This window comes from Octodon degus, unplaced genomic scaffold, assembly GCF_000260255.1.
Source record: "Octodon degus isolate 3935 unplaced genomic scaffold, OctDeg1.0 scaffold00115, whole genome shotgun sequence".
Classification (NCBI taxonomy): domain Eukaryota; kingdom Metazoa; phylum Chordata; class Mammalia; order Rodentia; family Octodontidae; genus Octodon; species Octodon degus.
Window position 1 is genome coordinate 3,407,832 of NW_004524691.1, and position 12,364 is coordinate 3,420,195.

The 12,364-nt window shown below is 35.0% G+C and overlaps 1 protein-coding gene across 5 annotated transcripts in view; it reads right to left on the reverse strand.

Moving 5' to 3' along the window:
- Positions 1–261: 261 nt before the first annotated feature.
- Ccnl1 (cyclin L1) overlaps positions 262–12,364 on the reverse strand; it is a 13,846-nt gene continuing 1,743 nt past the window's right edge. Inside the window, exons 2-12 of one of the 5 annotated variants that reach the window (XM_023699690.1) lie at positions 12,248–12,322; positions 11,549–11,658; positions 9,794–9,866; positions 5,960–6,080; positions 4,562–4,626; positions 2,744–2,843; positions 2,529–2,633; positions 2,306–2,447; positions 1,886–1,997; positions 1,708–1,806; positions 262–1,054 (exon numbers count right to left, since the gene is read on the reverse strand). In XM_023699690.1, the coding sequence (XP_023555458.1) occupies positions 706–1,054; positions 1,708–1,806; positions 1,886–1,997; positions 2,306–2,447; positions 2,529–2,633; positions 2,744–2,843; positions 4,562–4,626; positions 5,960–6,080; positions 9,794–9,816 (1,116 nt within the window). In that variant the 5' untranslated portion in view covers positions 9,817–9,866; positions 11,549–11,658; positions 12,248–12,322 and the 3' untranslated portion in view covers positions 262–705. Of the gene's footprint in view, positions 1,055–1,707; positions 1,807–1,885; positions 1,998–2,305; positions 2,448–2,528; positions 2,634–2,743; positions 2,844–2,940; positions 4,327–4,561; positions 4,627–5,959; positions 6,081–9,793; positions 9,867–11,548; positions 11,659–12,247; positions 12,323–12,364 lie in introns of those variants that run through there. The other 4 variants (XM_004639830.3, XM_023699692.1, XM_023699693.1 and 1 more) reach the window with 4 other exon arrangements.

Below are 12,364 nucleotides of genomic sequence, written 5' to 3' on the forward strand. Positions count from 1 at the left end.
TTATCTCCAATCTGCTAGGAGAAACACCTTTCCATGCCACCTAACAGACTCACTTGGGTATGCCTCAGCCTCCTGCCTCAGCCACCAGAGTAGCTGAGATTATAGCCATGCCATAGCTAGCTAAGAATTACTTTAATAACCCAATTATTTTAATACACCTATAAGGTGGTTAAGAAAAAAATATGCTGTTAGAAAATCAGTACAGCCATTTTACTGTAAAATTTTGCCTTTTTAATAATTTAAATAAGATATTTGAAGCAGTTTAGAAAAACAAGATTTGCATTTTATTTCCTTGTAAAAATCTTTACACATGCAGACAAACCAGTGTTAAGAAAGTATTCACCATCATTTAAACAAATAACCACTTAAATAGAACAATGTCTGCAATTTTTTTATCTGTATAAAAATAAGATACATTTTTTACAGAATCCACACTCCAGTTTGTATAGCAATAAACAATACACACTATAATAAAGTACAATTGAACCTGACCATGGTTTTCAATTAGATACTGCTAGGGCATTTCAATGTGCAAAAAAATTTAACATAGTTCTTTTTCAAAAGAAAACGTCCTCAGTGTTTCTAGAGACCTAGAAGTTTTAAGAAATCAAATCCTAATCAGTTTGCTTTTAATGGTTTGAGAGTCCATACATCATACTGCAGATAGGGAAAACTGGAAGTGATGCAGGCTCAAAGGAAGAAAAGTCAGCGCCTGTGCCTGCCATGTCCTGAGCGACTGCCACCATGGTGCTTGCCTTTGTGGGATCTCTCAAAGGAGCGAGATCTTTCACGCCTGTCCCTATGATGTCCCCTTTCATGTCTGTGTTTCTTGGCGGCATCTGAGTGATCCCGAGACTTGCTCTGAGATCGAGAACGGGATTTTTTCCTTTTATGACCATGTCTATTTGAACTTTTAAAATCATCTCTGGCATGCTTGGCCTTAAGGTGAGGAGAACCATGATTATGATGTCTTCGAGGGCTTTCACTGTGACTGCGGGACCTGCTTCTTGATCTTGAGCTGTATGTTCCAGATCGGCTCCGCCTATTATTGTAACTTAGGTAATAAAAATTTGAGGTTTAGATTTAGTTTCTACAGGGAAGAGATTATTCTTAGTTGTTGCTCATTAACAAGTTTAAAACAGTTGGCTAAATCAATGACAAACTGGAAACTACAAACTACTCAATTTCTCCATCCCTTAATCACCTCACTGAAGCCTATTAATTATGTTAGAAATGTACTCTACTTTCCAGCAGGAGAAACTATCAATTTTATTAAGTACTTTAGAGCCTATGCTTTCTTCACATAGTTGAAGAACCATAAAGAATCTTCAATGTAATTATAAGGAATCTCCAATCTAATTACAAAACTAACTAGAGAAGATTCTTTGGCTTTGGTTAAGACATTACTGAAATAGTGACTTATTTTTAACTGAAAAATATAAAGACATTGTTTAAACACATTATAATTGGGATATACTTTGTGGGCAGCCCCTACACTTCTCTAAAAAACTAAAAAACATACAAAATTTCATAAAGGTACACTACTTATGAAAATCACACAGAGTATGTCCCCAAGCTTATTTACTTTGTTCAAAAGCCTAAACTTAGCCTAATTTTGAAAATGGATAAATCCAATCTTCTCATAAGAGTAAAAACCTTTGAAGACTCCAAATAAGAATACTTTCCCTAAAGGAAATATGTACTTACTGTCTTCTTGGAGTATGTGATCTAGAACGTGATCGTGTTCTTGACCTTGACCGACTTGCACTTCTGCTATTTCTACTTCTCTTGCTGTCTTTTCTTACACTTCAAAAGCAAAATATTTTAGTTAATATATAAAAACAAAGAGTCCTTCAATTAAGTTTTCTAATTCAAGTGTACTTACCCATTGTAAGGGCTTTTGGAAGCCTGTTGTCTATCTTCAGGTTCTTTTTTGACTGTCTTCACATTAATGGAGATTGGAGACTTCTCTTCTGCTTTTACTTCCCTTGGTGATGCTTTTGAAAGATATGACAATACATTAACTACTGAATTTGAGAGCTAAAAGTTGTTTTTTTTTTGTTTTTTTTTAGCAGAACCAGGGATTGATCTCAAGCCCTTACTCCACTGAGCCATCTCCCTGGCCCCTAAAAGTTTTTAACTGCAACTCAAAGTACTGTAATTTCAACTATCACTTTTAGCTGTTGGCTAGGAGAGAAAACAGTAACAGCTTTAACTGTTTCCAAGAAAATGATAAATGCTAAGCTTTTCTAATACAAATAAACCTTCAGTGCCCCAGATAACGTCAATTCTGAAATTATCTTACATGGTTTAGAGGCTGGAGAAAATCCACCGAGTGTTGAAAGGGCAGGAGTTCCATCAGGATTCAATCCCTTGGCTTTTAATTTGGCTTCCTGTAAGGCTACTTTTCGTTTTTCTACTTCTTTTTCCAGCAACTCATAATTAGGCTGTTGAGGGAAAATTAAGTTAGCATTCCCCTTTAGTCTCTTGGCTCTGATAATATTAGTACCACCAAGTAAAACCAGTACCTTTTTTCTGGTATAAAGCCTAAGTGTCTCTATACATATTTCCTGGATTTCCTCTTCTGTAGTACCAAAAAGAAGAAACCAATGGGGCCGAGTTGGCAATGGAATCTAAGCCATGGAAAGAGAACGCTGATATTAAATTGTTGCTAGTTTTTATTCAAACTGCTGACAATTCTTTAAGATTTAAGCCATAGAAAAAAACAGGCACATAAACCTACCTGAAGTGCTCTAGCAGCAAGGTAGATACATGCACATGCTATAGTCTCTGGTTGAAAGCGAACAAAAACATTGGTTCGAAGACTGTCATTCATGTAATTCCTGAAAAATATTTCAATTGTAAGCTTTGTATGTGAACAAATCAGTTTTTCTGAAGCTTACACAGATTTGGAGACTCAATCTACTTTATTCTTTTTTCTTCTCTTATGTCTTCCTGTTCTAGCATATAACAATTCTCAACTAAAAAAAAAAAAATCAGTAAAATTAAGACTGTAACCCTAGGACCACTCTTTAGTTGTCCCCATGTAGTTGTCCCCTATGTGACCAAAGCCCTTTTAAATTAATCAACTTAATCACCATGTAACCCTTTAATGTAGTTCTGTAAAAAGCAATGCTTAGGTCAACTCTGACATAACTATTTTTAGAAAAGATAAACTACTCCAATAATACTTCAAGCCATTAATTACTGACCATCTCTCCTTTATCCACAATAAAAAAACTGCCAACCAAATTTTTAAAAAACTCAAAGTAACTATGACTGGTAAAAAAAAACAAAACAAAAACAAAAAAACCCCACTTTTTGTAAGTTAGACTTTTATTAAGAAAACTAAGCTACTTGAGGAAAATCTAGGTAGGGAAATGAAAAGCAAGAAATACAAAGTTTACATACCTTTTTTACAGTACAAACAACAGCAATAAAAGTATTTCAATTAATAAATTGCTGAAATTATTAATGAGCCCTCCCCACGAATATTCCTCAACTAAAAAATCTACAAATTATTTAGGCTGAAATGAATTTCTTAAAAATCTTTACCCATAAAAATCTACCAAAATGTTTTATAGAACAATTAAGTCATGCATTTTATATATGAGATTTTTGTGATATTACTAAATATTTATAGAGTCCAAAAGATGCATGGCAGTCATGAAAGACATTTGGCTGGGAAAATCCAGGACATAAAAATTAAAATTAATGAGTTTTTCACATCAATAGCTTATAAAACTAAGAGTTGTGGCTGAGCCACAATCTCTTGGCTTGACCTTAGCCAGCACTCCAAAATATACATCTGCATCTCAAAGGTGCAAGTTCAAAAGCATTTAAGTCATATTAACTTCTTAAAAATGAAGTGCTTATCATAATATTGTCTGCAACAGAACAGCAACTATGAACCTAGCAAGGGAACTAGTACCCACTTAAAGATGCAGGCTATAGCCTTTTGACTGAATTCATGCTATACATACTGTATACAGAAATTTAGCCAAAATCCTTTAAAAAAAAAAAAAACCATTTAATTTATAATGGCTGGACAACAAAATATCAAAAATGAGCTATTCATTTGAGTTACAGGTATACATTAAATACATATGCATGTTGAATAGTTACTTCTAGAAGCAAATATACAAATCCTTTTGACACCCCGACAGAACTAGAAGATGCTGCCAGATGGATATGGACCACTTCAGTGAATCTCGGATGAGAGCTTGCACTGGATTGGCTGGAGAGCAGGGCAGCCAATCAGGCCATCCTGAGGTCATGGGCTGAAGTGCAGAGGGCAGAGTTCTAGACTTACCATCATGGACTACCCTTTAATTAAAGAGTAGAAAAAAGAACAAAGTTAAATTGAGTTCTCCATTAAAAGTAATTAGTCAAGCCAAGAAAACAGGAAGCAGAAATAAGCATTATTTACCTTTTGGTTAAATAAAAGAAAAAAAGAAAACACCCCAAACTTATTTCATTATTTTGGAAAAAGAAAAAGAAACTTACTTTATTTCTGCTTCTGTTTTCCTGACTAGGAGTGAAATGTAAAAATATAACTTACCAGGCAGTTTGAACCAGGGTTTGGTTACGTTCACATTCTAAGACTTGTAAATACATAACAATGATCTGAAGGACAAAGGGAAAAAACTCATTAGCATAATGGTGGTTCTTTCCCAGACCTCAATAAACAATGTTAGATATAAGCTCTGTTTTTTCTATAAACTGCATAGATAATACTTATCAAACTACAAGGCACTTAAGATTTAATGTGAGTTATTATGTCACCAGATTCAATAAAAATTACTTTTAAAAGTGTGTTCCAAAATTGTAGAGAAAAAAAAAGATAATCCACTCAATACCAAACCAAAAAATTGGGTTGTGGATGTAGAACAATGGTAGAACACTTGGCTAACATACATGTGTCAGGCCCTGGATTTATTCACCAGTAATGAAATAAATAAAACTTCTTTACAGACTTTACCATGTAAAGGGCATTGTGAAAGATGATTTTATTTAAGTTATCACAGTACATTTCACATGCCCTAAAAACCCTACGGAGATTTTTTTTAGAGTAACAGTAGCTACATTTTGTTGTTTTTCCCAAATACTACAGTAAATAACCTGCAGTGATGGTTCTCACATGTCAATAACTTTATCTCACTATCTTTATTACCATTCCCAAAATTCCTACAAGTTTAACAGTGAAAATTAAGGGAGACCTAGCTACAAGTATCACAATTAACGAGACTATTTTTTATTCCAACAGCCTTAGATCCAAGCACACAACTCTAGCTAACCATCAAGCTACTGTTCATATTGAGAACATAAAAAACAAGGAATGCTGGGGAAAACCTATCATTTTAAAAATAATTTTTGTGGAACCAGGAATTGAACTCAGGCCCCTGCACTTGCCAGGGAAGCACTTATTCCACTGTGCCACCTCCCCGGCCCCCTACTACTTTTTAAAAATAATTAGAGCAAGCAACTACAGTTTGAATACTTTAATACTGTGGCAGTGTACCAGATATTTTGCAACTTCATTGTTATTCCTCAGAATGAAGTATTCTACCACCTTGTATTTCAGAATGGAAAACTGCAATTTAACCATGAAACTTATTAGATCACACAATTAAGAGTGAATATTTGAAGCTATGTACTCACTTCTACTTTATTGATTACTCTTAATGTCCACAGGAATGCTTTTTATTAGGTTTTGAGACAGAGTCTCACTGTAGTTTTAGACAGGCCACGAACTCTGGCAATTCTCCTGTCTGAGCCTCCCTAGTGCTGGGATTACAGGCATACACTACCATGCCTGCTAAGAATGTTTTAAAACCAATGTTAACTCTCAGATATAGTGTATACGTATATACATTAAAAATATAAACTCAAGTAAAATGAAGTTTTAGGAAAAGCCCTAATACTTACGAAATATAATTTTGTGTATTCTACAACTCACCTTATGAGGATGCTTGACATGTACACAAAATCCCAACTCCTTTAGCACCCTCCTCTCTGCTTTGATAACTTGATTTTTGGTGTTAATGTAGTTCTGATCAAGAATCAAGGGGCTTGGAGTCCTACAGTTTGTAAGAAATAAAATCAAAACTGTTTTGCACATCCAAAAAATTTTATGTGTGGAATCTCCATTTTCCCTTCCAACCAACTATCGGCAACAGAAACCAGCTTTTTTAAACTCCTGCAAACAAGTTAAAGCATTAATCTTGTGCTGTCCAAGTTATGCTAATTAAATATATACATCTAGACTGGAATAACTAACTCCACAGAAGTCACTCTAATGATCTTAATTTATCCTTGATTTCTGATCTATGACTCACGTACTTTAACATGACTTATTACCAAACTTCAATATACTCAGACTTTCCAATGACAAAATTAACATGGTCCGAAAAGGAGCAATTTGTTTAACCCAACTGTTCTAATCTCTGTCCAAATAAAACAACCTGAAACTTAAAGACTGCCAATTGTCAAATGAAATAAATCTTACAAGTCACCTTCAATCCATGCCTAAATTTGACCAGAGGTGCAAGCATAGGCAACCAAGGATACAATACAAGAGAACAAGAGATCATATTGAAAGAACCAGAGAACACATTCAAGGTCTCTGAACCAGACTAAATGTCAGTAACTTCAAGGTTCTCTACCATATGAATATTAAATAGCACACAAACGATGATGTTCCTGTGGATTTGTTTTCTGACAGAAAAATCTACCACTTACACTAAAAGACTTACATCTTCACAATGTAACACTGGATCTTATAAGGAACCCTTAAGGAATAGGACTTTCAAAACTCTACAAAATCTACCATGTCTTTTGATACATTCTTAGACCCAGCCAACAAAAAGTACATTTTTACCAAAACACTGACTATACAGTAAGGATATGGGTAGAACATTGATATATTTTTTCCCTGTTGTTTTTAGCCAATAATTTGTTTCTGCTCTGGGCAGAATACAACTTTTCATAAGACACAGAATACAATTTTGTAAAGATTCTGACTGTTCAGTGCTTCTTCCAGAAAAATGTAACTTCATATTTTAAAAACAAAAATCTATTTAAATAAACTTGAATGTTAAGAAAAAATATTAAATGAGTATATTTAACTATCCTGTGGTAACACAAGAACAAGTCCCAACAAAAAACACCTAGCAATATTTTTTCCTCATTTTCTTACTTGAATGACAGTAAATATACTAGTAAGTCTTGCTAATTATTCTTTCACAATAGAAGTGCAGAGCCAAAAAGACAAAACTAGCAAGACAGTTACTATTTAATGCTAAAAAAATGGTTTTCGATAAACTCAACTGTTATTACAGCTATAAAAGCCATAGAGTAAAGGTCACCAACTCGTGAAACAGGCTGCTTTTGAAAATCACAACACAAGCTATAAAATACTTTTAAAAAATAATTTAAACATGCCAACACACATGAAAACATAGGTGAAAGATCTTAAGGCTTACGATTTTTTAAGTTTCCACATTATCACAAAAAAGTGGAAAAAATCATTTTCACTTGAAATTCTTTTATGACTACCATATAAGTGATAGCTATTTATGGCTCTTTATCTGAAACTAAGAAATAACCTTCACTTTTATAGCTGCAAACCATTTAAGTCCTAACTCTGCAATCAACAGTAAATGGCACCATTAAAATCTCTGTAATTTTATGAGAGCAAAAGCTGTCATATTTTCCATTATGTTGATCAAAATTATCTAGTTTTTACTAAAAATCTGGCTTTAAGAATTGCCTTCAAAAGAAAAGAATTGCCTTCAAAGAGTGATAAAATTCGTTTGTTCCTTCATTTAAGCTGCTAAACTTTTTTTTGCGTTATGGCTATCTGGTCCCAAATTTTGCTCAAATTATTATTACTGTTATTATTATTATTATTTTTGTGGTACTGGGGATCAAAACTCAGGACCTTGTGCTTTCCAGGCAGGCACTTAACGCCTGCTGATGCATATCCCCAGCCCTATGCTTAAATTATTTTCTTTCTATTTTGCCTTAACTGGTGTTCTAAATGGTGTGTGTCAAAATCTCAATGACTTCAAAACAGACTTAGGAAACAAAAATCACAATGATACTGCAATTCAAGCAAAACTTTCAAAGTTCAACTTGTTGCTTAGTCCTGCAAGTCCTTAGTCATTAACCCGTGGCTATAAAAACTGATGCCATCACTTTGTTTAAAATTGCTTTTTATAAATCAAAGGCTGTTCAAAGAATACAAAATTTACAAGATAACTGTGTATCAAAGACAGAACACATAAATCAGCACTAAGCAACAGTACAGAAAAATCATTTACTACACCACTCACTTATGTAACAAAGTATCCATTAGTATTTTTTTTTGTAGCAACATGTTATATTCAAGCTTGCTACAATAGAATCTTTTCCCAACCAGCTAAAAAGTTGCTTGTCAATACCCAATTTAAACAGGTGACAGTTAAAATCTCTTGGGGCTTGGGCTGGGTGCTTTTTTTATCAACTCTAAGAATTTGCTACTATGTGGTCTCAAATCAGACCCAAGACTCAGTTTTGCTTAAATTATTATTGTTAACATTTTTTTGTGGTACCGGGGGCCAAACTTGGGACCTTGTGCTTTCAGCCTGCCAGCAGAGGGGATTGGATCAAACTATCAATTCCTTCTCTGCTTGAACTTTCTCTTTTTTTGCTTGAACTTTCTTTTGCCAAACTTTTCTGGTTAACTTATATGAATATAGTTTTTGAATCTTGGGCAATCTTGGTCTTTGGTCATTAAAAATTTATCTCGTGGCTGCTTTTCTTTAGCATGACCAATCAGACTGAAATATAGTTCAATTAAAAAGAATTAGGAGGTCTAAACATGGTTACTCATTCATGTATTACAGAATAGTCTCTGAAATTAGTTGAAGAGACTATATTAAAACCAGATGAATCAGTATAAATAGAATACATAAAAATTTGCAACACCTACTTCAAAAGTAGAAATTCTTTAAGGTGTTTAAACTCAAAGCCATGTTATAGCCACAGAAATAAGCTGCAGGTAGTTACTGGACTAAACATCATTAAGACACTAAAAATACAATATAGTCAGTATTAAATGCAATTAATCAATCTTTGAACATTTAAAAACAAATCTTTTAAGTATTAATCTGGTTTTAAACAGATCTTTAAAGTATAAATTTGGGCTCCTTAAGAACAAAAAAAAAATCCTTTACCATTGAGAATGTTACAGAGAACAAATGGAAATTGTACCAGGAAAATATGGAAATGAAAAAAAGCAACTTTTCTTTTGTAACTTGGCCACTCGTTCTGAACTTCAAAGACAATTATTAAAACTACAAAACCTGAAGAGGGACAGACCTACTAATACATGCGGAAGCCTAGCCATTGGTACTTTAAATCAGTCCCCTGATAATTTTACTGTGTAGCCAAGACTAAAAAGACAATGACAAAGTCTACAAGTCTTACTAACATTCTCAAGGTCAAACAATAAAGTCATGCACAAATTGGGCTAAAACAAATCGAAGACTAACTGCTTACCCAAAACAAGGTATAATATCAATACTACTTTCAGTAACATTAACCTATGCTGAAAACAAAAACAAAAAAGAAAAAAAACAAAAACAAAAGTATAGCTCTAATAACTTGGACAGCAAAGACAAAAGCTTGTAACAAGAAACAGGAGTTTTTTCTAAATGGTTCACCAGTGGCCAACCTGTTAGTCCCCGATTCCAGTGACCTATTCTCAGAGCACTGGCTTCTCCTTGGGGATTTTCGATACTTCACTCACTGTTGCCATGACGACAGCTTCATCTCTATGTACCACTCCACATCACCCAGGCTTTGGTAAATGTAGCTGGTCGCTGTATAGTCGGTTGCAAGGGAAAAAAGAGTTGAAGTTAATAACATATACAAGTTACACGTCTGAGTAAACTTGTAATATGCATAGAAAAACTTTTACATCCTGCTTTTTTTAAAAAAGAAGGAGCTTCCATGCAATTAAAAAGTCCTTTTAAATTTCATGCTACAATCAGACTTCACAAAATCAATTTCTGTAATGACCAAAAAATTGCACTGTTACACCAGACATAATTAGATGCGATTGTTTTAAATTCCAAGCTTTTTACAGTTCAGAAGACCTTATTCTGACACGAAGGAAGAAAACTTAGGTTCAGGAAGAAATGGGAAATTATAAAAACAAAATGAAGTAATTAACAGCTATCTCCATGATTCAGAGACTACCAGAAAACTACAGTACTTCCTGTTATGTAAACAAAATTCCTCACTTAGGAGCCCTATATTAGTGTCCTTCTGTTTTTAAGCACCTTGAACAAAATCAGTCACACATCTAAATACAAATAAACTCAGGCCATGCCAAATACCAAACCAAAACCTTTCCATTTCTCAATGATTCCTCACCAAAAACTGCAAGTTTTAAAATGGAATAAAAATCACACTATCCCTCAACAGACAAAATGGGTGAGAAAAACTAGGTAAGAATACTAGAAAATGTTATAAAACAGTGTTTAATATGAATGCTTCAAATTTTGAGCAGGCTAATCCTTTCAGTTACTTCGCTATTTGCTTCTCTCAGTAGTTCCACGACTGCCAATTTACAGATTCTGCCAATAAAACTACTTAGACAGAATACTAATTTGGCACTAAACCCGAGAATCTCCCAAACTTTCAGATTCACTTTCACAATCAGTACGTCTACCATCACATCACAATTCCTTAATAAGAACACAAAAGCTAATCCACACCAGATATCCTTCTGCTAATGTGTATGAGAAATCATCCATTGATAATGGAAGTCCTGAACAAAGTTTTTGGCACTGCCTCAGATAAACACACAGATCCACATAAAGTTATCACATTATCGCAACTAAAAAGTACTTCTGCTTTTTTACAAATCAAATAAACAGGCTAACTTTAAAGACAACTCAGTCAATTTTATGTTATTTTTCTTATCCACTCACTGAGACTATCTGACCAAACAAAATACCTGTTTAATCCCTTGACTTCAAACTTTATCATCCGTCCTTTCAGATTCGGTATTATGCCATACATCGTAGTTGAATGTTGTGTTGAACTCTTAACACAAAGTCAACCTCAATTCACAAAGAACTGGGACTTCAGGTAGAAAAACAATCTACACAGAACTTTGCCACAATATTAACTTGACTATAGTGTTTAAACATCCAGCCTTTAGTCTTCTAAAGAGGAGAGGGGGTAATGTAAACTTACAGAATACACTCACACTTGAGCCAAATGTATTCCCTTTCTTGTTTAATCTTACGCCAATGGACTGGCTTCACAGCACTGTTAAGGTTATCCACAAATGCAACTTCCTCTAAAAACTTTGGATAGCTGGTTAATTGGGGTTTTTCAAAATAAATTTTAGTATCGTTTTCCCTAAATGAATTTTAACACCTTACTCAAAAGGTTTTCTTTAGCATCCATGTTAACTGGAGAGAAAAAATGTTTTGATGACTGGTGCACAGTACAGCAGTAGCAAGTGTTTTACAAATAATGCCAATCTTACCTTTTTCCTCTTAACTGGCGAAGGTGGTGAAATACATTTATCACATCTCTTATTCTTCTAGGAGCTTCTTCAATTTTGGATGCAAGATTAATACAGGCCATGGCAACAATCTGAAAGAACCCAAAGGCAGACAAAATTAAGTGTCATGCTACTGAACTGCAAAATACAATGAGGAAATAAATTCCCCTCTTCAAAGTCTAAATTACTTTTTTTTCTGAGACAGGGTCTGGCTACAGCGTTCAGACCGGCCTTGCCCTCACTGTGCAGCCCAGGCTGGCCTCAAACTTACAGCGACGCGCCTCCCTCAGCCTCCCTGTGCCACCACGCCCAGCAAAACTCTTTTATCTGGGGGCTTCAGAACACAACTGAGACAACCTCTGGTGAAAGATTAAAATTGGAGTGCCCAGTTAGCAGGCTATCACCATGCCGCCACTACACTCTTACGGATCTAGAACCAGCTAAGCCTCATGGGAGTCACAATCTAAATTGGAAAAAATTCCCGGTATGAGCTCGCGTAGGCTCAGGATTCGTTTTCTAGCTTCTAAAACACACTCCGCGGGTCATCGCTTCCCAGCGAACGAGACGCAGATACAAAGGCTCAATAGCCACTCCCTTTCGGGAAGAGCCGGCTGCCGACTCGGCCCCCCTTCCCATTTCCGGATGAAGAAACCGCCTTTCGCCCGCCTCCACAGTGCTTACCTCAAAACTGTGTTTGACGAAAGACTTGGAGTAGAAAAAGCGATGAAACAACACCTGCCCCGTTGCCATCGCCACCTGCAGACAAGAGAGGAGAACGGAAGCGCACGGGTCAGGCGG